This window comes from Phascolarctos cinereus, unplaced genomic scaffold (genome assembly GCF_003287225.1).
Source record: "Phascolarctos cinereus isolate Bilbo 61053 unplaced genomic scaffold, phaCin_HiC Scaffold_3;HRSCAF=262, whole genome shotgun sequence".
Classification (NCBI taxonomy): Eukaryota; Metazoa; Chordata; class Mammalia; order Diprotodontia; family Phascolarctidae; genus Phascolarctos; species Phascolarctos cinereus.
The window spans coordinates 231537308-231562383 of NW_027555736.1; the positions used below are offsets into that span (position 1 = coordinate 231537308).

The 25076-nt window shown below is 36.9% G+C and overlaps 1 protein-coding gene across 1 annotated transcript in view; it reads right to left on the reverse strand.

The window, feature by feature from the left end:
* The window catches only part of SIPA1L1 (signal induced proliferation associated 1 like 1), a 356976-nt gene that overhangs the window by 44254 nt on the left and 287646 nt on the right, over positions 1-25076 (reverse strand). Inside the window, 1 exon segment of the mRNA XM_020986377.2 lies at positions 3418-3567. Coding sequence (XP_020842036.1) covers positions 3418-3567 — 150 coding nt within the window.

Sequence of the window (25076 nt, forward strand, 5' to 3'; positions counted from 1 at the left end):
TGCTGTATACTATTTTAAATAGCATGCTAAGCAAAAAGAGTAGTTATCTCTAAATCTTATTTTAATAAACATATTTCAATTTAATTTTATATTAATATACCACTATTCTCCAAAGAGCTAAAAGAATCATATAATTCTAAATATTTCAATATCCCTATAAAAATACGGGAATGAAAAGTAGATCAGGAGAGTCAGAAGGTAAAAAAAATGAGTCTTCTCATTCTTAATATGCTAGATATTTACTGGATTATCCCATATGGTGATATTGATCCCAGTATGTATGTACTTTAGGTTGTTTTCATAGTAGTGGTGATGGGTCCTATAAAGCTCTAGATTCAATGTTCCTATTGCCCTTTCTGCTCTGTGTGCCTCTCTTCTATACTCCAATCTCCTGACACAGGTCATGATTCTTCTTTGCTTCTACCAATACCACCAGCTGAAGACTAGAAAGCAATTTTAAGTATTATGAAATTGTAGAAGTAAAACAACTTAAAAGAACAGGCAGCATTTGAAGCAGAGGAAAGTTAGACTTGATATAAGGGAAAACTTTCTAAGAATTAGGGCTATCTCCAAGTAAAATGGGCTAAGTTGGTGGGCTCTCCTGCTCAGCAGCAGTTAGGTGACCACTGTATTGCAGTAGGGCCAGATGGTTTCTGAGACACCTTCCTACTTAGATTCTGTAACCAATTTGACTTTGGGCAAGTCACTGAACATCCCTGAGTTTAGAAATGGAGGCAGAAGGTTTAGTTATCGCTAAGGTCTCTTGTACCTTCAAAATTTCCATAATTACCTGGCTTAAATAGGAATCAAGCTTAAGTCTCTGGCCTTATTAGTTAGTTCCAATAAGGGAACTAATGTCTATCAGGTCACAAAATACAGAGGTACTATTTTGAAGGGAGAAAAAAATGTTATCAATATAGTTGATTTAGAGATTAAATGCTGAATCAAATAGATAAGAAATTCTTTTAACAAACTGTATCATATAGATTTCATATGACTTCACCAGTATGGAAGCTCCCTTCATTGCACTGTTATTTATAGCCAGAGAGCTTCTTGGGACAAGGAGAGGTAAATGACTTGCATATGAACAAACAGAATGTCAAAGGCAGAACGTAAACCCAGGGCTGACTCCAAGGCCAGCCTTCCAGTCAATGTGCCATGTTGCTTTTCATTTGAACCTTACTATTTCTAACATTCACTGAAATGGGATCATTGTTCTGTAGATTTTAGAGCTGGAGGCCATATAATGCAGTTGATTAATTTCTGCTGAACTCTGTCACAGCTCACAGAAAGCACCCTGCTTTCATGTTCATTTATGTTAATAACCATCTTGACAATTAAGTTGCAATTAGCTTTTTTTTTTAAAAAAAAAAAAGACTAACCAGGCCATTTTAAACCAAACAATTAAAATAGAAGAGAGCACAGATAAAGCTTGGTGTTAGTAATGAGATAGCTAGCCTTGAAGCAACACTGATATCTTGGCTAAGTAATCTTGGGCAAGTCACTTAATCTCAGAGCTCTAGGCAATTCTCAAGATGCAGAGAAGGTACAGACCTGCATTGGAAGAAGGAGTTTCCTTTCCTGGGAGATCCCTAGAGCAGTAAAAACAGAGCACCAGGCCTTACCCCACAACTAAAATAGAAAATGTTCACTAACATATTTTGTATTGTTTCACTACTACTAATTCTATAAAATCTCTCGAAAAGAGCTAAAATTTGTTTCTTATTCTCATGTTAATAAAAAAGCATTCATTTCAGGCATTCTGAGAAGGGAGAAGGTACAATCTGTAATAGTTTGCATGAGCCTAACAAGGGTTTTGTAAAGAATGGTTCCAAGCAAATAGTGTTGGAAGCTTTAGCTCTTGCGCTCAGTTTCTGACTTCTTGCGAAATGTCAACAAAATTACCAAAGAAACACATTCACATAGTAAAAATGTACTGAAGAAAGGAATTTTTGGGGAACAGAAACTTCAGCTTCTATAAATGTTTCACATGGTGTAAGTTCTCAGTAATATCTCTAAAAGTGAAATATTGTAGCAAAAACTCTTTGATAATTATCTTTTACTTCTTTCCTTGGGCAAAAGATACTTTAGTATATGTCATGTAATGTTGCTGCTGTTAATTACTTTCCCAGCTTCAGAGATTCCAATTTATTTCTTTTTTAACATCCTTGGAAATTGCCACACACTTAAGTGTTTTACTTTATGAGTCTTACCCAAAGGCAAATAATGGCTTTTAGGTGACTCAGTGATTTCACGAAGGAAGAAAGATGTCAGGGAAAGGTTACAGAAAACTTTCAACACTTGAAAAGAGCAAGTCAACGTCTGGGATGTGAATAACCTTTATCTACTTCTACAATAATGCACGTTGCAATCAATGAGAGCAGTTCTACTAAATCCACCAAAGAAGTTAACGCTATGAAGAAATGTGGCACATGAAATTAATTGATTTAATGAAGTCGATGAAGTTCAACTCATGTGATAAATCAGCGTTCCCAGAGTCTATGGTATAGACTCCTGAAGGGTAAACTTCTCAAGAAGAGGTATTAAGCAGACATCAAAGTATTTCCCTTTTTGGAATATGAACCACATTTTTCATTTAGTTCTTCATGCGTGCGTGTGTGCATGCGTAAATGTGTATGTCTACACACACACACACACACACACACACATATTCTGGTAAAGTCATATTCTAATTGCCTCATTATGATCTGGTGATAACACTGGGTTGCTGAAGGATATAACAATGGAATGAATATACATGCTGCTGAGTGTTAGCAGATAGAAGAACTTTTGGCACGGTATAGAGAAGAACTGGTTATCTACAAGGTGAAGAATTTTTTTGAGCCATAAGTTATGTCCATTAAGGTTCTGAAGGGTTGTATCCTGATGAAATCTTGGGCCTGGAGTCAGGAGGACCTAAGTTCTGATGAGTCTCTGTTATCTCACAGATAAAATATAAACTATTCCATTTAGCCTTTTAAGACTTTCATTACTCGGTCATAATCTTTTTAGCATGTTGTACATTACTGCCGCTCAAGCCGGCTCCTACCTGTCAGCAGTCCATCTCTGACTTGGGTGCCTTTGTACCAGTCATTCTCCGGGCCTTGAACGCCCTTTCTCCTTGCCTCTGTCTCTCAGAAAACTTTTCTTCCCTCAAGATGCAACTCAAGCATCATTTTGTACATTTTTATTCCTGATATCTCCCAATTGCTAATGCCCTTCCTCTTTAGTTACTCCCTAATCAATTTTATGTTTATTCTGTATTTACTTTACTTGTCTTCCCCCATAAGAATATAAGCTTCTTTAGAGCAGGGATTCATTCATTTTCTCTATTTGCATCCCCTGCATTTAGCACATAGTAGGCACTTAATAACTGCTGGTCAGTTGATGGATAAATGGTGCAAACAGCATACCTACCCTTCAGGCATGGATTTTTGTCTGTAAGTGCCCCCACCAGAGCCAGTCTCACTAGATGAAGACAGGTTACTAGGGGAATTACGACATTGCTGTGATCTCGCTAAAGCAATGGATGAAACTGTCACATAGATGTCAGAACCAGGAGACAACCTGTGTATGCAAACCAAAAATATAAAGTCAACAACTCAAAAGAGAATACCCCAAGGCAATGCACGATGTGTGATGTTATGTGAACTGCCATATCAGCAGTGACTGGGTTTTCACATGGACAGTGAAAAACGAAGGCAGCTGATAGAAAATGTCCTTTACAAACCCCCTCCTGGGGGAAATAGCTGGCAAATTGCATTGAGGAGAGGGCACTTAAGTAGAAAATGAACCACCACCACCACAACAACAAAAACCCAGAAAAACATGTGCATATCTAAAAATTTCCAGAAATAAACTGGCTTGATTGCTTTTATAATCTTCAAGCATGTAATAGTATTGCACCCAAGTATTGTGAAACAAAATTCAATTTTTCACATTAGTTCTTCTGAAAGAGGCAGTTCTTTACCTCAGCTAAGCCTACAGGCAGGAAAACCTGAGGTCAAACTCAGCCTCAGACACTTATTACCTTTGTGACCTTGTATGAGTCACTTAACCTCAGGTTGTACTAACCTCAGGTTGCACTAACCCTAAATAGCACCTACATCCCAAGGTTGTTGTGAGGATTAAATGAGATAATATTATAAAAAAGTCCTTAGCATGGTGCTGGGACAAAAAAGGGTGCTGTATAAAGGCTTATTTCTTTCCCTTGCATAATTTAACCAGTGACACTAGTGTTTGCAAGGGCCTCTTTGTCACCTAATCTTTGTTACAGAAAATTTGGATTATCTACTCAATTTGTATCATTCATAAGCCTGAAAAAGTAGCTATCAAAAAGTCAACAATAACATGCACATAATCATTATAACTGGTCAGTGAGGTGGCTCAGTGGATACAGCACTGGGCCTGGAGGCAGGAAGACCTCAGTTCAAGTTCAGGCTCAGACATTCACTAGCTGCATGAACCTTGGGTCACAGTTTAGTCACTTAACCATGTTTGCTTCCATTTCCTCATCTGTAAAATGAGCTGGAGAAGAAAACGGCAAACCACTCTGGCATCTCTGACAAGAAACCCAAACGGCGTCATGAAGAGTTGGACGTGATTGAAAAGACTGAATAACAACAAAAGCAAATCATTATAACTTCTGTCAGAATTTTAATAATTTGCATGTGTCTACATGCATGCGTGCAAATATTTAAACTACTTCTTGAGTTGAGAACCTCATAGCTTGTTTCCTGGATTTGGAGACAAAAGGCATGGCTTTGTTGCAAGAGAAGGGACCAGACCTTTATGCACTAGTGAGTCCACCACCCTATGCTCTTCAGCCATGCCCCTGTCAAATACTATAACTGATGCTTACTGATTAATCTGAAGAAACATTTTCCTTTGTGATGCATTCTAGAACTAACTAGTTTCAAACTTTGGAAAGTGTTCTATACTCACTACCCTTGGAAGAAAAAAAAAGACTGATTTAATTAATACCAAGTTTTGTGTGTTTTAAAAAACAAAACATTTAAAATAGTTTTTTGACAAGTCCATAAAAATCTTGTTATTTTTCATAGAATAAAAAATGACAGATTTAAAGTTCGATGGTACCTCAGAGGTATTCTAGTCCATCTCCCTTCTAGTCCATTTTACAGATGAAGAAGTAAGGCCAAGAAAGGCTGAGTAACTACCTCTATGTGGTCACAAGTTAGAAACTGTCAACATTACAACCTAAATCCAAGTCCAGCACTCTATCCACTCTGCTAAGCTGATTGTCTCTTTTCCAGCACAGACTTTAATTGAAGCACTTTTCTGAATATTAAGGTATTTGATACCCTAATTCAAATTCTGGAGTCAGCTAAATCTATGGCAAAACCAGTAACCAGCTTATTTCCCTTCAAGGGGTTTCAGAGCCAGGAACTGTGGTGTGAAGGAAACATCGTAGGAAACTGAGGAAATTCTTTCATGGGGAAAAAAAAAGTAGAGGCCAACAACTTATTTGTTGGAGGAGAAAGCAAAGAGTAAGAATCTGAATAAAAAAGTAAAGAATACCTGGTTGAAAGGTAAAAATACAAATTCATAAGGTAAAATTTAAAAAGCCATTTAAAATACATTTTCTCTGTTGGAATTTACACAGATCACTCCACTTGAGTCAGTTTCTTCATCTCTAAAATGGGGATAATGGTATATGTCCCATCTACCACATGGGATTATATTGAGGATCAAAGGAAGAAATGTGCATACAAACACGCTGTTTAGTATCACAGCACTCTACGAATGTGACTTTTGTTATATGCAAGAAGCAGTATGACAATGCAGGGAAAGCTGGACGTGGATCAATGTGAATACCAACTCCTATGCTTCCTAGCTGTGGGACTGTGAGTAATCTTATTTCTATCACTATTACACTTTGTGATCTAAATCAGATCCCAAGGGTTCAGTTATCTCTAAGCTGATGAGTCCCAGATCTATATATATATCTATATATGTATACAGTCCTAGTCTCCCCTAAGTGCCATTCCCAAGTAACTAAATGTCTATTAGACATTTTGACTACATGTCCTCTAAGTATCTTGGACTCAATATGTCCATAACGTTATTAGTTACCTTTACTATGAAACCATACTCTTCTTAGAAACTTCCCCATTACTGTTGAAGGCACCACCATAGTTCCAGTCATTCTTGGCTTCTCATGTTCCTGGAACCTTACATTTAATCACATACCAAGTGTTTGTTGTTTTTACCTCCACAGCATTTCTTGAATGTTTCCTTCTCTCCTCCCACATTGTCACCTCACTAGTTCAGGTCTTCATCATCTATCACATGGACTGTCTCAACTTTATAACTGGTCTATCTGCCTTGAATCTCTTCCCACTTCAGTCCACCCTCCACACAGCAAAGTGTGGGTCCTCTCCCTATTCAGTATACTCCAGTGGCATCTTATTACCTCTTGGATCAAATATAAATTCATTTGTTTGGCATTTCGAGCTGTTTGCAACCTGGTCGCTTCCTCCTTTTCTAGTCTTTTTACCCTTCCATGAAAAAAACGATAGTGCTGCCATACTGACCTGCTTGCTATATCTCACATGTGATGGTTTACCTTTCATATCTGTACCTTTGCACTAGCTGTCCCCCATGGAGAGTGCTCCATCTTCTCCTCTATGCCTCCTAAAATCCCTGGCTTCCTTTAAAACTCAGCTCAAGTCTGGCCCCACCCCCTACTTAGCTGCTACCACCTTCTCCTCTAAGGTTGCTTTCCATTTGCCCTACGAAAGTTTGTATTTAGAATGGTTTTTGTAAGCTAGAGTAACACTACGAGAGTGCCCAGGACGCAGAGGAGGTATTTGCAAAGATCAGTAATAGCATTCAACACCAAAAAAAAGGGGAAAACGTCTCTGACTTTGTGATATAGTCAGACAGGACTGGTATAAGTGGGAAACAAGAAATAGCTGAACGATGAACAGCCGCTAGAAATAGTGAAGATGTTTGCAGAGTGGATAGCGTGCGTGAGGAAAGTTCACATAGAGGAAAACTTAACTTCGGCTAACTCCAGAACATCTCCTTGTGAATTAGCCACAGAGGCAAAAATAAGAAGGCTCCATCAGTTGTCCGGACAGAAGAGTAAGAGACTAGAGACCGCGTGATGAAAACTGGATCTTTGAACAAAAGCGTTCCACTTGAAAAGACCAGGGATCAAGTGGTCACAACAGCTTTATGAAAGAATGTCAGCTGTAGACACATAACTATCTGCTGTCATAGCTGTGGCCTGGATGGAAATAATAGAGAGGTATGTACTTGACAGAAAGAGGCAGAGTTGATGGGAACCAGGGGGGCCGGTGGTAGGAGACACTCCAGAACTCCTCCCTTATTAAGCCTGATGTCCTTATCAGTTGCTTATGGGTACATCCCATTTAGATTAACAGGTGCTCATGGAGAGGAGATGAAAAATACTGGAAATATGGAGTGTTCTGCTGTGTTGGATACGAATCCTAAGCAACCATTTTATTCCAATCACTCTATAAAAGGCATATGAGGAAAAAACCTGCACAACCTTGGGCTGTGCCAAAGTGACTTTTAATATGTGAGATACATCAGAGTAAGTCTGTTGCTGGTGACAATAGGAAGGTGGCCATTAGGGCTCAGTCATGCTCATAAACACCAACCAAGTACTGTGTATTCAAGGTATTAGCAGGTGATTTTAAGTAGCAAACTGGGGCTCATCTCTTAGGGGCCGAGGGAGCTTCTAAAATTCCAACAGGAGGAAGAGATCAGTGAGATACTGGGAAGTTACAAGACCTGGGCACAGATGCACAGGTGTCTAGAGTTCCTTATTTTCTTTGTCCTTGATAGAATAGTTCCAGTCTGCCATGCTGGAGACAGGAGTAGTTCCAAGATGCTAACTGCCAGTTTTGCAAACTATCTGAGTCCAGTGATACAGAGGTGATGCAGATTCAACCTTTTAAAAGATACTAAGGTGAAACTCTGACATCTTACAGTTACTGATGTGAGAAGAATGATTTAGTTCCATGCACTCTCCATTTTCTCTCACTCATAGTCCAAAAGTAAGGTGGGGTCTCAGAACTATAACTCACTCTTTGATCTTTCCCATCAATTAGTGGGGAGTAAATAACTTGGGGGCTCTTGTTCTAACACCCCAAAAGAAAAGTTGGAAGGGTAAGAGGGAGGAGGTTTTAGATAACGAGTAGGAGATGGGACATCCCAAGGGAAGAGCACCAAAATGTATTTGCATTTTTGTGATATTAAATAAACCATTCGGCCGCCATATGTTGACTGCCTTTGTCTGAGAAAGGAGATTCCAAATGTTGGGTGAATAAAAAGCCGTCGATTGAGGAAATATTAGTAATTTTCAGTCATTATTTCATATTATTATTATCCTAGATTAAAATCAAAATCTGGCCAGTGCTACCACATAAAGCTATAGGACCCAGTCTGCAGATGGGAAATAGAAAATGTTTGCAGACTGAGCGCTCTCTAGTGGCAAATGGGTATACTGCGGCTATTCCACATAGAGAAAATAAGTGGACTATTTGTAGGGTGGTTTGAATATAAACAACCAGGAGGACAATTCAGATACTGTACTCCCTCTTTGGACAATTAATAAGGTGACCCGGAGTTCTTCCTGTAGGTATATGGAAGGCAGCATGTGAGCCAGTGTAGGCTGCTTACCCTACTGCTGTGCTCCAAGAGTTCCACCTGCCACGTGTTTTTAGTCTAAAACATAAAAATAAAAATAAAAAAAGGAATCCTCCCTCTGCTCCCAGTCCCTCCAACCTTCTACATCTAGCTAAAATGCCTAATGCTAGACTTTGGCTGTAGCTCATTTTATTTGGCAAGTGTTTCAGAAAATTCCACTTGGTTACTGGAGTTATCCCAAAGGGAGGAAAAAAGGCATTTTTTAGATGATCAGCATTCATTCCTTTTCTGCATTCATAAAACTCAAAAGTGGCTTTGTTTTCTATCTGTGCATACAAAGAACACATAAATAGCAACTAACAGAATATAATTACGATACTTTTACTGTTTCAAGTTCCAACACTAATCTTTATTTTTGATTGTCTGATCTCTTTTAAAATGCTCTGATTTTGACACTGACAAAATTTTAGAGCTGGAAAAATGCACATTTAATTTAGGGAGTTAGAGGGACAGACCACATATCAGCAATCTGTGGCACTTCTACCAAAGATGGCATGTTGCTGATTTTTGTTAGTATATTCACTGATTGTCAAAGCTGCCCTACACCTACGACCACTTCCTGGAGTCACCTCAAGAACTGGCAGCCAAGGTTTTCTCAGCTCCTCCACACACCTAAATAACTTTCATCGAAATCAAAATGGAGTCAGCATCATTACATTACACACCTTTCCCCCCCCCCAAAAGGTGATTCACATGATCTGATGTAGATATTGAACAAGAGAAAGAAGCTTATTTCATCTCTGTGAAGTCCAAGTCTGATTTATGTTATGGTTATCTAAATATTTATTCCATATTATAGAAAGCCCAACTTCCAAATACAAAGAACCAGACTAGATGAGTTTCTGGGTTGTGGCTGGATTATTAAATGTGCTCTGACACAATGACTACTAATTTGTTACACTGAAGGATTTTCTTTTCTTTTTTTTTTTTGGTGGCAGAGGATTTAGGGGGGAATACTCACAGGGCAGAAAGTAATACCAAAAGAAGTAAGAAACAAAAAAGTGTCCACCAATCATGACAAACACAAAAAGAAGAAAGCAGAAGGAAGCTCAAAAGGGGACAAAGATAAGAAATGCTGGAACTACCATGTTAAATTTGAATTACTTTAAAAATCTATATATAGTGGCTAAAATGCTATGTAACAGAAGTTCACAGTGATATATAATATTCCTTTTTAATTTCTTTGAACCTTGAAATGTTCATGTTTGTTAATATTTATAAGTTTATAATAAAAAAGAAAGAAATTATATACAAAGAGAAAAGGCTGTCATATAATGTCATGTGGCAGAACTGTAAGGACCTGGATTCAAATCCTAGCTCTGATACTAGCTATGTGACCATGTATTAAGTAATTTTCCTGCTCTGATTCTCCGTCTTCTCATCTAAAAATAAGAAAAACACTTCCACTAAAAATCATGTAGGGCTACACAAACTGGATTTATTTCTTTTTCCTCCTCCTCTTCCTCTTTCTTTTTTTTTTTTTTGGTTATCATCTTCCTACATAAAATTCTGTCCACTTCAGAGTTATGGAAATAACCAAAACTAAAGCATGTTGTGGGGGAGGGCATTTTTGTTTAAATGGCTTTCTTTGTTACAAGGGGAAGGAGCATGAATTTTATTTCCAGATAAAAAGTAGAATGGGGTATTTCCAAAAAGCACTGGGATGCATCAGAGTAAAGTAAGTTGGACCAAAACCCCAGGAGTCATAATATAATCACAACACTGAAAATGGAAAGAACAACAAGGAAACTGAAGACTCTATAATCATAACGACTATGTTTGGCCCTGGAGAAGAAGCCGAGAAAATAGACCACCTCTTTTTGTAGGTGTGGGGGACTATAGATATGGAATATTGAACATGCTGTCAGACAAGGTTGTTATGTTGGTTGTCTTTTTTGTCATGAGAGATGGCCAACTTAGAAGAGGAGGAAGGACATATTCAGAAATGAAGGTGATGTAAAAAGAGACAGTAATAAAAAATAAGATCTAAAAAATGGAAAAAAGCGCTCTGAGATCTTCTAACAGAAGGAAATACAAAAACATTTATTAATAGTGTTTTAGTTACTGCAAGAAAGGAATTTTTCAAGTGTTTTAGCATTAATTTCAGAAATTCCCCTCCTTACATTTTTCTGAATTTGGCCAAGAAATAGCTAAATATTTGTAAAGTTAACTTATACCAATGTTCCCTAGGACTTCCCAATTTCTGTCTGCAGAAATCAATCCTAGCACTTTTCTGTAATACCAAGAATGTAGCAATGATAAAAAAAAAACAAACAAAAAACCATGGCTATCACAGTTCTGAATCCAACAGATTCCTCAGTCTGTAAGACTGTGTTTAGGTTAGTCCCATTTAAGTGCCTAAGATAAAAATCCTCAAGTATTTTCTTGCAAAGAAAACAAAAAGCTAATGGACTGGAAATTTAGAAAAAGTTGGTAAAAGAAGGTTAATACCAGTTCCTCATTTTCCCAAAAGTATTATCTGTACATGAAAAAGTGCTAAGAAAAATGCCAGCTTTCTTCGATAAGCTGCTCTTTACACACACACACACACACACACACACACACACACACACACACACACACACACACACACACACACACGATGGTGGGGGTAGGAAGGTGAGAAAATCTCTTTCCTTCTATTTACACCTCCCCCACATGCACACCACCTCAGTGGCCCCAAACTTCCTACAGTAAACACACAAATTTACTTGTTAAAAACTGACCTTCAAAATGACTGATTAAAATTTCTGGACAAGGAACAACCACTCCCAGTGTGATTTATGTCAAAATCTTTTCCCACGCGAGTTGTAATGTTTTAGATTTAATTATGACTGTATGTGCTACCTTTCTCTCCAATTTGACAACATTGCTTAGAGATGTTAACACGACTGAAGGCCTCCATATCTCAAATGCAAGTCTAGAAATGACAATAACAAACAAGCTAAAGTGATCTGAATAGCGGCAAGACTGATGGATTATCTACCCCCAGCCCTCAACCAAGCACAGCACTTTACTAAGATTTAGCAATTAAAATAACATCTGTCAAAAAGCGAGACCAACGTGCCTTCTGCTACTACATTCAATGGTGTGTATATGCGCGCACAAGTAATACATGCAAGGCAGAAATCATAGAACTTTCCCAAAACAAATCTAGGTAACACAATTTTGGCCCTGTATCAATAAAAGAGATTTAAACAAACTGCTTGGATGAAAACAATCTCATTTCCTACCCAACCCACTACACATTCTTGAAATACTTTAAGAGTATGAGCACAGACACCAACTATTCATAGGGGTGCAATTCTAACATTGATCATCCTGTGGCAAGGTCAGCTTTCCACAAGGAAGGATTCCCTTATACAACTGCAATCTATCACATTCTGACAAATGATTACCACTTCACAGCTACTGGCACGCTGTTACACACACACAGACTGTGACATGCTAAAGAATCTTTTCCCAAAGAAGATGGGTTTTAAGTCCGAGTGGGATGCTATATGTACGTAGAGAATAGCTTCCAAGGCTTAGGAATGAGTAGGTTCAGCAAACATAATCCAATCATTCATTTAACATTTATTGAGCATCGTCTAGTAAAAGGCATTGTTCTGAAGTTTTGGGGGATAGGAAAAACAACTCTAAGGCAGTCCCTGTTCTTAGGGAACCTTATAATCTAGCAGTGAGTAATAAGATAAATGTACAAATATAAGGCAGCATAGTTTAAGTTATCATATGAGAGGCACAAAGGGCAATGAAGAGCAATCTGGAAAGGTTTCATAGAAAAAGTGAAAGCAAGCTCCACTTGAAGATCTTTCTCTTTCCATGTTTGTCTGTCCCTCTTAACTTTAACCTGTCCTGATTTTCCAATTTGGGCTACTTTGCCCTGCCTTGGGTAGTTTGATGACTCTGTGCTCCCAGGGACTCGCTATATTGATGCAGTGTGGAAATCCAATCAGCTTTAGCCCTACTGCAGCTCAGAACCTATGAATTCAGGCATTCCATTAAATTCTGTCTCCCACAGTGGCAAGGACTACATGCATACATGAATAGGCTATGTAGGATATGTAAAATTCAACAGGAATGTCTGAGGGTGGAATGAGAAAGGGAGAACATTTTAGGTAAAAGAAATAGCATAAGCCAATATAGGGAAACAGTAGATGTAGCTGAGGGGACACCAAGTAGTCCAGCTTGGCTAGAACCCACTGCATGTGTAGAGAAGCTGAAAGTGATAAGACTAGAAAGTTAGATTAGAGTCAGAGCATTGGGGTGAACCTTGGGATAGGTAGGTGGCAAAGTGGATAAAGTGCCAGGGCCAAAGTCAGGAGGACCTGAATTCAAATCTGGCCTCAGACACTTATTAGCTATGTGACCCTGGGCAAGTCACTTCACCCTGCTTGCCTCAGTTTCCTCATGTGCAAAATGAGGTGGAGAAGGAAATGGTAAACCATTCCAATATCTTCGCCAAGAAAACCCCAAATGGAGTCACAAGCAGTCAGACACATCTGAAATGACCGAACAACAAAATAGAGGACGACCTTGAAAATGCAGAATTTGGAGTTTGTTCATTTGGATTTTGCCAGATCAGTTATGATACAGTAAGCAGGATGATGGTGATGAATATTATCAACCCACCAACAGGGGGACAGGGTTTGTTATCTCAGCCATTCTTGGCAATATTATAATTAAAAAATGAAATTTTATAGTTGTTGGACGAGGGGTGGTTCTTTTTTTCTTCTCTTCTCTCCTTCCTTCTTTTACTCCATAAAATTCTTAGTTACCTAAAACTTAAGTGCTACTCCTACTACATGATATACATACTTATACATATAAGTATATGCACACACACACACACACACACACACACACACTTATATATGTATATATTTTCTCCCCAATGGAGTGTAAGCACCTTGAGGGAAGGTACTGCTTCAGTTTTTTTTTTGACTTTCCAATGCTTTGGCATTGTATCTGGCTTAATAAATGCTTGTTAACTGAGGAAATGAATCCAAGAGTGCTGGCTCCCTACAGATTTTAGTTCTAAGCAGGTTCAATAATAAAATGTTTAATTCTGGCTTCAGGAAAGGGTAGTCACCTGCAGCTGAATCTGTTGCATAGGAAGCTGAAGGTAGAGATGATGTTTTAAGTCATGGCCAGGTAAATTTCCCTTGAGGGTTTAGTGCCCTAGTTGCCCCACCCCAATAAGTTTCAAGGATCATTTCTTTTTCGGCCAAGTAGCTACCTCCAAACTGGGTCACTCAGCAGCCTAACAGGCTTTTCTGGGAAGAGTTAAGGGCAGTCCTCCCACACTAAGAACCCTGTAAGAACTGCATGTTTGGACATGTATAGAATTCAAATGCTTCTAATTTGTATCACTCCTGTCATAAACTCCCTCCCTGATGTGTTGATTGGATTCTTGCAAAACCTTTTTTCTATGCTGAGGAAATAGTTTTGATTTTTTTAATGTGTATGGAAGGCAGATACTTCTCCAACTTGTACAGGAATCTGAAAAGTGACCTCCAAGTTCTACTTTTATTTTTATAAGGATGAATTTAACTAATAATACTGAAATGGATGTGATCTCATTATGTATGTACTTCCTTTCCAATGAGACAGGGAGTCATCCATCCACACTTTCCTAACTTCTGCCACTCTTAGCTATATACTTTTAAAAATCTCCTGGGGGGTGACGATGGGGATGGAGGTGTCATCCACAAACATGGCTGGGAGCTTTTCTCTAGATTTCTTGCTTCTTGACATCATATCAACACCAATGAGGCATATGTCCCCCAACAATGAATAACAGCTAACATTTATAGAGCGGTTGAAGGCTTGCACAGCATGACCTATATTATTTTTAAACAGCTCTGTGATGTAGGCACTATGTCACTGTTAACTGGAGGACATTCATGGAAGTTAAATGGCTTGCCCATAGTCACATGGGCACATAATAAGTATGAGGTAACATTAGAACCCAGGTTTTCCTGACAGAGCAACAGCTCTCACTATTTCAAAATGGTAATAATCCTCCCCTGAGAAATGGACACGGGAAAGTTCAATTTTTCACAGATATGATTATCTGAGAAGGAATCAAGATGTTATTCAAAGTCCAGTTCAGATGACTTCTTCCATGAAACCCTGATCCTTCTCGTTGCAAAGAGGGTCCCCCAAATGAAAGTGGTCTCTCCCTCAATTTTTCTAGATACTCTCCAGAGAAATCTTTTTAGAGCTTTCCTTTGTCAAATTGTACCTCGTACCGCACCATACTTACATTTTAAGTGTTCTATCCTATAACTGCAGGTAACCTGTAGGTATGAAATGTTGTCTTTTATCTTAGTATTCTTAACACCTTCACAAAGGCCTCATCCATAGAAAGGACTTAATACTGACTCAAATTAAATGTTTCAAATTTCAATGATGTCATAGTGGAGAAAGGTTTAGTAAGGAGCACCTGGCTTGAAATACTGTATCTGACAGGTGCTGACTCTGTGACCCTAGGCCAATCACTTAATATCTCAGTGCTCCCAGGCAATTCTCTAAGAGTAGACATTAGAGATGAGTAGCTGATCTTCACTGGAAGAGAGGGAACACTCTGTGTTTCCACACACCCTACACCAGGGGTGGGGAACCTGCAGCCTTTTATCAAGGGGATTTGTTCTGTGAAGTTTGGAGTCACAGGGCTGCACTTGGAGACCTAGAGGTCCACATGTGGCCTCGAGGTGACAGGTTCCCCACCCCTGCCTTACACTAATAAAACCACAGGTCTTGACTAAAAAAAATTTTTTTCTATGATAAAGGATAAATTAAACAAATTGCTTAAATAGCAAACCTGACCTTGTCTATAAAATAATTTTTAATTATCCTCGATCATCAGGATTTCTTCCTGAGCCTCCTATGAGGTTGCATACACTGGTTCTAGAGTTAAAGGCCCTGAGTTCAAGTTTCACCTCTAATAATTATGACCTGTATAAATCTTGGAAAAATCATTTAAACTTCCTGGGCCTCAGTGTCCTCATCTATAACATAGGGGGATTTCATGACATGGCATTCTGAAGTCCCTCTGGGAGAATCATTTAAACTCTGTCTGCCTTAGGTTCCTTATCTGTAAAACAGAGATAATAATAGGTTGTGAGGATGAGATAATATTTGTAACCTGCTTTAAAACCTTATAGCACTGCATGCTAGCTGCTATTATTATTAATTATCTATGATTTCTAACATTGCTTGAAAATCATAATTTCCAATAGATATCTAACAAATCCACTCTCCTATTCTATCTGAGGTTAAAGGTAAATTTTTGGTAGGCAGAAACCCAATGTGTTTCCATGGAAATAAATTTTAACATGCAGAACTGGTGGTATGATGGAAAGAGTGATAAGCTTGGAATGCTAACCTTACAGTCAAAGGACATGAGTTCAAATCCCAGCTCTGCTTTTTATTCCCTGCATGACCTCTGACAAAGTCAATAAACCTCCGTGGGACCCAGTTTTCTCATCTGTAAAATGAAGCCACTGGACTACACAACCTCTAAGGTCTCTTCCAGCCCTAGATTCATGATCGTGACTGTGATCTGACCCATATACCCAGAGAAGCCGAGGCTGAAGAAGCCTGACACTTATGAGTCTTCTCCAGAGAAAATGTCTCTACCAACCTTTCAAGGCTTTATCTTTTACATTTTAATTGGACTTTGCTGTATAGAATAACATTCTCCAAACATTTTTGAGTGTGTATTCCCCAACAGTAAAAATTAAAAAAAGCTTTAACAGAGAAATATAGATATATATTTATGTATAACACACACATATGCATAAATACACATTCTTAGGTATGTGTATAAATGCACATACATACACATGCACATATGCATGATTTGCATCTGTACCCATATTTATATATATATAGCTATATACTGTTACAAATTATATACTTGCATCATTGTACAAATTTTACATAATTACAGGTTTAAGAGAATGAGAGAAACATGAAATAAACAATTTTTAAAATAATTTATTAATAGTAATAACATTTTATGAGAACAATGTGATTAAATAGGTTTCCCTGTTTTTTTTTTTTAATCCTGGTTTAATACTTTGTGGTACTGTAATTTGATGGTCTGGTGCTAAGTTTGGTTTATTCTGATACCTGGCTTGAATGACGGTCATAGCTGACAAAAGACAAATCACAAAGATATGTAATATGAATTGGGAAAGCATATCATTACCTAAACTTACTAATTCTTTCAATTCTTTCTGCCAATCTTCCCTCATCAATAGTTCTTATAATCTAATTGAAAGATATTGCCAGTTTATATTTTTGTCAAATGGATTAAAGACCCACTGAAACTCCTTAATTGGAAGTTTTTAAGCAGGTTAGAAAATTATGTTTCCAAGTTTTAAAAGTTCGCAGATATGGGTTTTTTTAACACATCATTTTCTGCCACAGAAGTTGTTCAATGAGGGAAATATATCGAAACATAGACTTTCCAAATGTACTCTCCTTAGCATGAGTTTCTTTCTCATTTCAAGTTAAAACATCACCTTTACTTTGAAGGGGCAGACTAGGGTTTTGGGGTTTTTTTTTTTAAACTATCTGTTGGGAACACAGTACTGTCAGCCTCTTGTCATCACAGAAAAGGCTGGCAAATTTGGAATACTTGTCTTTTTGTAAAAGAAAAAAAAATGCATAACTCATTTTTAAGTTTAAGAACTCTTTGAAGGACTTAGCCAAGAGACAAACCATACACATAACTGTGAGTACAAAAGATTTTCATAGTCACTGCTCATGTCATTACAAGTGTGGTAAATATTTGATCATTTAGAGGTCTTGTTTTTATAAAATTAGCTGCCTTGATGACACCCTGTAGCACTCTGCACTTCTCGCTCCTTCTCCGGCAGGGGCTTGCCTATGAACGATGCACTGAACCAGTTTTATGGGATGCTAGCCTAGAACTTGACTGCTGCTGTTGTAATTTTTACATTTCAATCAAAGCAGCCACCCCATCACTACTGTTAATAAAGAAGCCATTTACCATTGAGAACATATCTTCCCATATTGTTTAATTTCTCTAATACTTTTGATAGCAATATTTTCTCTACATCTTCTGGTAACATTTGCTGACAAAGAAATGAATTTTAATTTGTTACTATATTGTTTTCCATATATTATTTCAAACTGTTAAAAAAGTCAGGAAAGACAAGTGCTTCCCCAATGGCATATAGTTTTTCATTATTAAGAAAGTATAAAAGAGGGTTCTTCTAAACATTTATCATTCAGTTAAGCCAAATTTTAATATGTATTGGATTGAGTATTGGTTGACTTAAAACAATGCTGAAAAAAGAATTACAGAGAATCATCTTCATGTTTATACAGAACATAAAGCTGAATTTATAAATGTCTTACTAATTATGATGGCTTCATACTATTATTAGCTATTATCTGAAGGTCAAATACATACTTGGGCTGCAGTTCAGTGTTAATGATAGTTAATGTAAATCCGTATTTCAAATACTCTTCTAGGTCATTTCAAATGTTCTAGTCAAACTTCTTGTCAAATCTGATTAACCTATCACTGATTTTACCTCATAACGTGACTGACAATGAGCTCATAACAAAGAACAGGAAAAGTGTCAGACCTACCATTTTCTTTTTGTTCACTTGCGTTCAAATTATTAGTATCATAGCCAATCCTTGGCTTCACTGCAGGAATGTTTTAAAGCCACTCTTTGTAATTTCTTTCTGCACCCTAATCTTATGCATACCCCACTTTGAGAACACTGATATAGGAGCATTTAAAAAATAACAAAATGGCAGAATTAATATTCATTCAGAAATGAACTAATGCAGTATCATCTCTATTTTAACCTTAAATTTGTAGAAGTGGGGAAGCCAATTTGTTTTTAACACCATCAAGTGAGCAACATACAAATGGTACCGTTGTGTTAAGTTGAACACGAGGGTACATAGACAGAAGTACTACCATATTCATTTTCAAGGTTGGAGAAGAACAAGTTTTTCAATATGGGCATGACCTTATAAGACAATTATGCCCAAGAAATGCAGATACCAGAAGTCTGGGAACAGATTTGAATTTTTCTCTTTGCAGCTGGCTATTTCTTGCTTGCAACTATGAGTTTGCCAGGTGAAACATTATTAGTCAAGAACCCAAGAGCCTTAAGTATCAAGTGTTCCTCTGAATAAAACAATTGATATTTGGGGCACTTCAAAATAATGCACTAAGGTTTGCTGGATACTTTATATACATTAGCTCATTTGGTCCACAGCAAAAAGCAAATAATCTGTAACTAAAAACTCTCCATGCAAAGCATTATACTTTATTTTATCACCTTATCCTCATTGACAAGTACTTGGGCTATAATTTAGTTTCAGCTAAAAATCTTCTATGGCAAATTCAATCAAAAGCAACTCCTAGTTCAGTCTTAGTCAATTTTAGTTTGGCTCAACTGAAATACATTTACAAAGCTTAGGACTTAAAATAGGACTGATCTAAATTGAACAAACAACAAATGTCATGGCAATTTACTGGCTTTCAATTGAATTTAAATTGCTCCATCAGATTAAATACTATGTTTCTTTTCCCTGGCAGAGCATATATCATAGAATCAGGGCTGGAATGAACTCTAGAGATAAACTACCTTTAAAAAAAACTGCAAAATTAAATGTTTTTACTTCTGATTCTAGTAACAAAGACTGAATTTTTTAATCACTGTGCAGCAACTTCCCTAAATAAGCTTTTTTCTTTTTGTGTTAAATTATTATTAAAATAAATTTCTTGTTTTGGGCCCTAACTACATATATTTAAGTAAGGTTATTAGAGATATTTATCACACTCCTTTAAATTATTGATTTTTCATTATATCTACTCATCAGAAAAAAATTAAGTGATGGTGTTGTGAACTTTATGATATAATATAGTTCTGCATTCAACTATTGCTGGGACTTTCCTTCAACAAGTCAATTAAATTCTCTGGAACATAGCTGATTCACGTCTAAAACGAGGGGGCTCTGACTACTTAACTCTAATATTCCGCTCAAGTGGATTCTTCTTTAATGTGTAGTTTTATTTAAGAGATTATAGGATAACAGATTTAGAACTGGAATGGTCATAAGGGACTTTTTTAGTTCAACCACCAGTTTAAAGATGAGGAAACGGAGGCCCAGGGAAGGTCAGTGACTTGCCCAAGACCATGTATCAGAAAGTGAGATTTAAACCTGGGTCCTCTGACTCCATCATATCAGGTCCCTTGCTTTGCAACTGTGAAAATCTCACCTGATAAATTAAAACCCATTTAAATACAGAAATTGATATGCTTTATAGGACTAGCATATTCTCCTAAAACTTCATAGTGTTTTAATTTTCAATTCTCTTACCATCAGTAATTTAGAGCATATTGTCAGTGTTCATTTAATATCTGCAAATCTTTTGAGACATTTGTGTTTAGGAGATGTCTGTCTCTTATTTCTCCCCGTGTCTCTCCTTCTCTCTGTTATCTCTTTCTCTGGCTCTCTCTTCTTCCCACTTGTCCACTGGGGAACAGCTTTTGATGTTAATTCCTATTATTTTTTGGATTTATTGGTGATTGGTAATTTTTTGGGTGATATTTGATACCAATACTTTCCCTATCCATAATTTCCCTGCTGATTTTATCTTTACTACTTTAATTTGTGCAAAAGCATTTACATTTTATAGTCAAAATTATTTACTATGTTTTTGTGACCTCCTCTATGCTCTATTTAAAAATTATCTTATTAAATTTTGCCTCTAGATACAGCTGTTTGGGAAAAAAGGGCACCTGATCTTATTTTCTTCTCATTTTTCACTGGTGAAATTTGTCACATATCCATTTTTAACTTATTTTAACATGGTATAAAATGTTGGTCTGAGTCCAATTTCTGCCAAATTGCTTCCCAGTTTTTCCAACAGTTCTTGTCAAATAGGTGGTCCTTCTCCCATTAATTTATGTTCCTGGGTTTACCACTGATCTATTTTTCTGTTTTTTTTTTTTAAACCATTACCAGATTATCTGAATGACTACTGGCTTATTTGGAATAGACTTCATTATAGCTGTGTATAGTCAGTTGACCAAATAATTAGAGCAAAGATTGAAATTAACATTAAATTTTAAGAAAGGATAATACCATGTACAATTACAACAACTCCAAGTCAATCTAAATTAGCTGTTGACTCTGTAAAATATGTAAATAAAAATAAAATGGAAATTGACCCTTGTTATCTCTTAAAGAATATTTAAAAGAAATAAAACTGCCATAACAAGTTGGCCAAAGTAGCACGCAGAAACTGCTTTAGTCACCAAACCCATTTGTATTCAGTCTCCATTACCTGGCCTGGCTTCCATCTTCTGTAGATGTTTTTTTAACATCAAAGATGGTTAATAAATTACCTGTGAATCTACAAGGTATCTTAGAGACAGCTCCTCTCCACTCTTGCCACTGGTTTTTTTTTTTTGGTTGCTAATTGAAAGTCTCCCTCTTTGTGTATTCAGGATTTAGTATTGAAAAAGCTTCCTATCACTCTGGCTGACATTCCTTGAAGAACTTTTCATCCCTGGGATCTTAGCTATTCTTTTTCTAAACTCTATAAAATCTGCCTCCCCAAACTGAAGGTACATGTCTAAGTATGCCTCGCTTTCCCATCCTCATTCACATTTTCAAAAATGAAACTGTTATTTCTCCACAAAGTTCTCAATACTTCCATCTCGGGAAATTCCTAGTTGATGACAGTCAGGTCCACAACAGAAGTTCCTCCTGTTGGTTTCTCTATCTTTTGAGGGATGACATTATTATTAAGACAAGGGAAAATTTTTAAAAAACTAGCTGCTCTGCTTTGGGCAGAAAGAGAGAGCACATGAACAGTCCAGGTAAGCTTAGTTCCCCACTACTATTACAACATGTGCCAGATTTGTCACCTATTTCCTGCACTCCTAATCTATGTCTGTTTAGTTGAGGCATAGAAACTTTTAGGGACAATATTGCTTCTTTTACTGCCTCCCTCCCATTATGCCTTCTTTCTCGGGTTCCTAGCTTTCCTCATATGTATGATTTAATACAACGCCATCCTACCCCACTTTATCTTTTTTGTATTTTGAATAACTTAAACTCTTCCAGGGCCAAATTCTGGTAATCAACTCCAATCTAATCAAGTGTCAGTGAAAATAATTAAGTCAAAATTTGTCCTCTTGCATAACAATCTCCAGTTCACCCTGTTTATTATCCATGTTACGTGTATATTAAAGCACCTAAGTACATGGATTTTATTGTTTGTCTTCTACTTGGGTATTGTCTTATATGGATTGCATTTATTTTCTACTTTCTTTTTTGTATTTTCTACTCAAAATGTTACCAGTTTTGCCCAGATTTAATGTAGGCAGCTTTCTCTCTTCCCTTCCCTATTCAGTTTAAAGCCCTCTTAATTAAATTTGTAAAAGTCCCAGCAAATATGCCTTTATTGGACCTTGTTAAGTACATTCCATCCCTTGTCAAGGACTCATCATTCCTGCATTTTATGCAATAGTCTAGAAATTAATTTAGCATGTTAGCTATCCTGAAGTACCTTCCCAGATACTATGAGAGAACTGTCTTCTATTTAGAAGGGGAAAGCATTGTATAGGATTGTATAGTGGATAGAGTAGCAGAGTGACCTACTTTTGACATATATGAGCTAACTGACCACAGGACAAATCACTTAAAAACTCAGTTCCCCAGGAAACCTTTTAAGACTCTAAATAGAGTTGCATCAATGACAGAGTCTGGTTGACAAATCACTGGTTGACACACCACCACCACCACACCAAGTATTCAACCACCATCTTATTTATATTCAAGTTCTTCTCCCCAACTCCTATTCCCTCCTTTTACAAGTGTCAATCTGTAGCCCCATTCTAAAATTAGCTACACTAGGGAGTTCCTTTTGTACATAGAGAGATTAAGTGATTTGCTGTGGGGTCGTGTAGTCAAGAAGCTTGGCAGCAGTATTTGAAATCTGGTCTTTCTGACTCTGAAGCTGGTTATTCATTGTGCCATGATGCCTCTTTCCATTCAAGACAAAGACAGTTAAACAAAAATGATATTTAATTTTACAAGATGCCAAAGCTAAAATTTGATGATTAGGAAATATGAAAAAAAAAACAATCACAAATTTTCATAAAGAAAGACTAACGATTTAATCATAACTTTCATTAAAAAAGGACATCAAGGTCAATATGCCAAATATTTTTGACTGATATGCCATATAATTAAGCTGTAACTTTGGAGTTACCTGGGCTTTTTTTTCACAAAACAAGTTTCATTCTAATAGTCTATCTGCCTCCCTACTGGCTCAAAGAACTACCTGAAACAGAAAGTTTTTGGTAGGGAAATGCAGGAGATCAAGTTGTTGGTTAGTACATTGGTAACCCTACCCTTGCCCATTGGACCATTCCATCACTTGGGGTAAACCAGGAGCCACTGTTTAATTTTTACAGTTTACCATATCTTGAGAGAAAGAGGAAGGAAAAACACCAATAAAACACCTTGCTTCCACTAAAGTTTTATTCCATATGCCATATCACAGAATGAAGGTAAACCATGGCTCTTCAAGGGTATACCTGTGAAGTTTCAGCTCTGACAGGTCCTGTATCGAGTTAGGCAAGCCTTCAACTACAAGCCCAAAGACAGGCTGTATATCTAAATCAGCCTAGCCAAATTCAGAGAGGCTTATCATTAGAAGTTTCACATCCAAGTGAAGTTATTTTTTGTCACACCAACTACATACACCAAGGCTTAGATGTGGTGAAATCTATGTTCCTAGGGGGAGTATTTACACTAATGTAGTCAGGGATCTTTAGAAGTGAGGAGCATACCTTCTAAGATTTGGAAGACTCAACATGATACCTATGGAATTACACATTTTCTAGGGCTAAAAGTAGCTAAAGAGGCATGGTATAGTGGAAAGAGAACTGGCCCTGGAGGTCAAAAAGCTAGGTTTAAATCACACCTCTGTCAACATGTGTGACACCTTGGGCCAGGCACATAATGAACCTCCATGGGTCTCAGTTTCTTTATCTGGGAAGGGGTTGGACTTAATGGCCTCTGGGGTTTCTTCAAGCTCTAGATCTCTATGATAAAGAGTCACAGAATTATTAACTCTTCAAAATATTTTTACCAATAAGAGCAATGTTTACATAACTGGCCTTTGTATTGATTGCAAAAATTCAATTCAATTCTGGAAAGAATTTTTAAAAAATAAAGATAAAACAAGACAAACAATGTGAGAAAATCTGTTTGATTTGTTTCAAAGAAAGGCTTAGCATTAAGGAATGTTTATAAACATTACAAAGAATTGTTTCTCAATTTATGAAATCTGTAAAAATCTAGAGTGAATAATGAATTCTAGTTAATGCACATGTCAAGAAGAACCAAAGTTGGAACATTTAGGACAAAGGACTAATTCAGTGATTTTTTTAAGATTAAAAAAAAAATTTCAAACCAAGATAGCTAGAATTTAGCAACTGGACAGACAGTGATACTAGAGGAGGGATATATTTGTGAGCTAATCAGCTAGATTCTTTAAATGAATAATTTTTGGGGAATAAATTACATATATTTTAAAAAAACATCTCTATGGTAACATCTGAAAATTGAATTTACAATACCCTAGTGTCATTAAATGGTTAAGAACCTAAATAATATAATATGCTTTAGCTGTTAAGTATTTAACTCATTCTCTTTATACCAAATATGTTCCCTAACAATCTAAGGCTTTTAATATTTTATGAGATGTTGGTCCATTTCCTGAGTAAGGATGGAAGAAGCCATTCTTGAGTAGTATTAGAAGGAGCAGTGGTAGTGGGGAAAAAAATGTACTATGGCTGTATAGCTCGAGGCAAAGTCACTGAAGAGTGCATCAGAGAAGAGGCTGCAACTGAAAGGGTGAATGAACCTCTGAGACTATACAAACGGACAGTCTCCTTCACTGGCATAGGTTTATAGTACTTATTTATTTAAAATTTTTAAGTACAAACTCATTTCCATTTTAATAGAACTTAGTTCAGTTTAAATAATGTTCTCATAAAAAGTTTTACTCTAGGCTAGATGAGACTGGAGTAAGGCTAAATTATATACAAGGTTGATTTGCCTTCACCAGCCAAATAAAAGTCTAGCTATTTTAAGACAAAATGCTGCAATATGCTCCATTGTGAATGCCAGGAAAAACAAAGTGAGACCCCCCCGCCTTTTTGTTTTCTGGACCCAAAGAAATCTGATCATTTATCACAAAACAAAGTGCCAAAATCTAGTTTTAAATTTCATCCTCAACTGTAATGTTTATTTTTTGCCTTTGTCTCTTAATCCCTCTCCTTTTTACT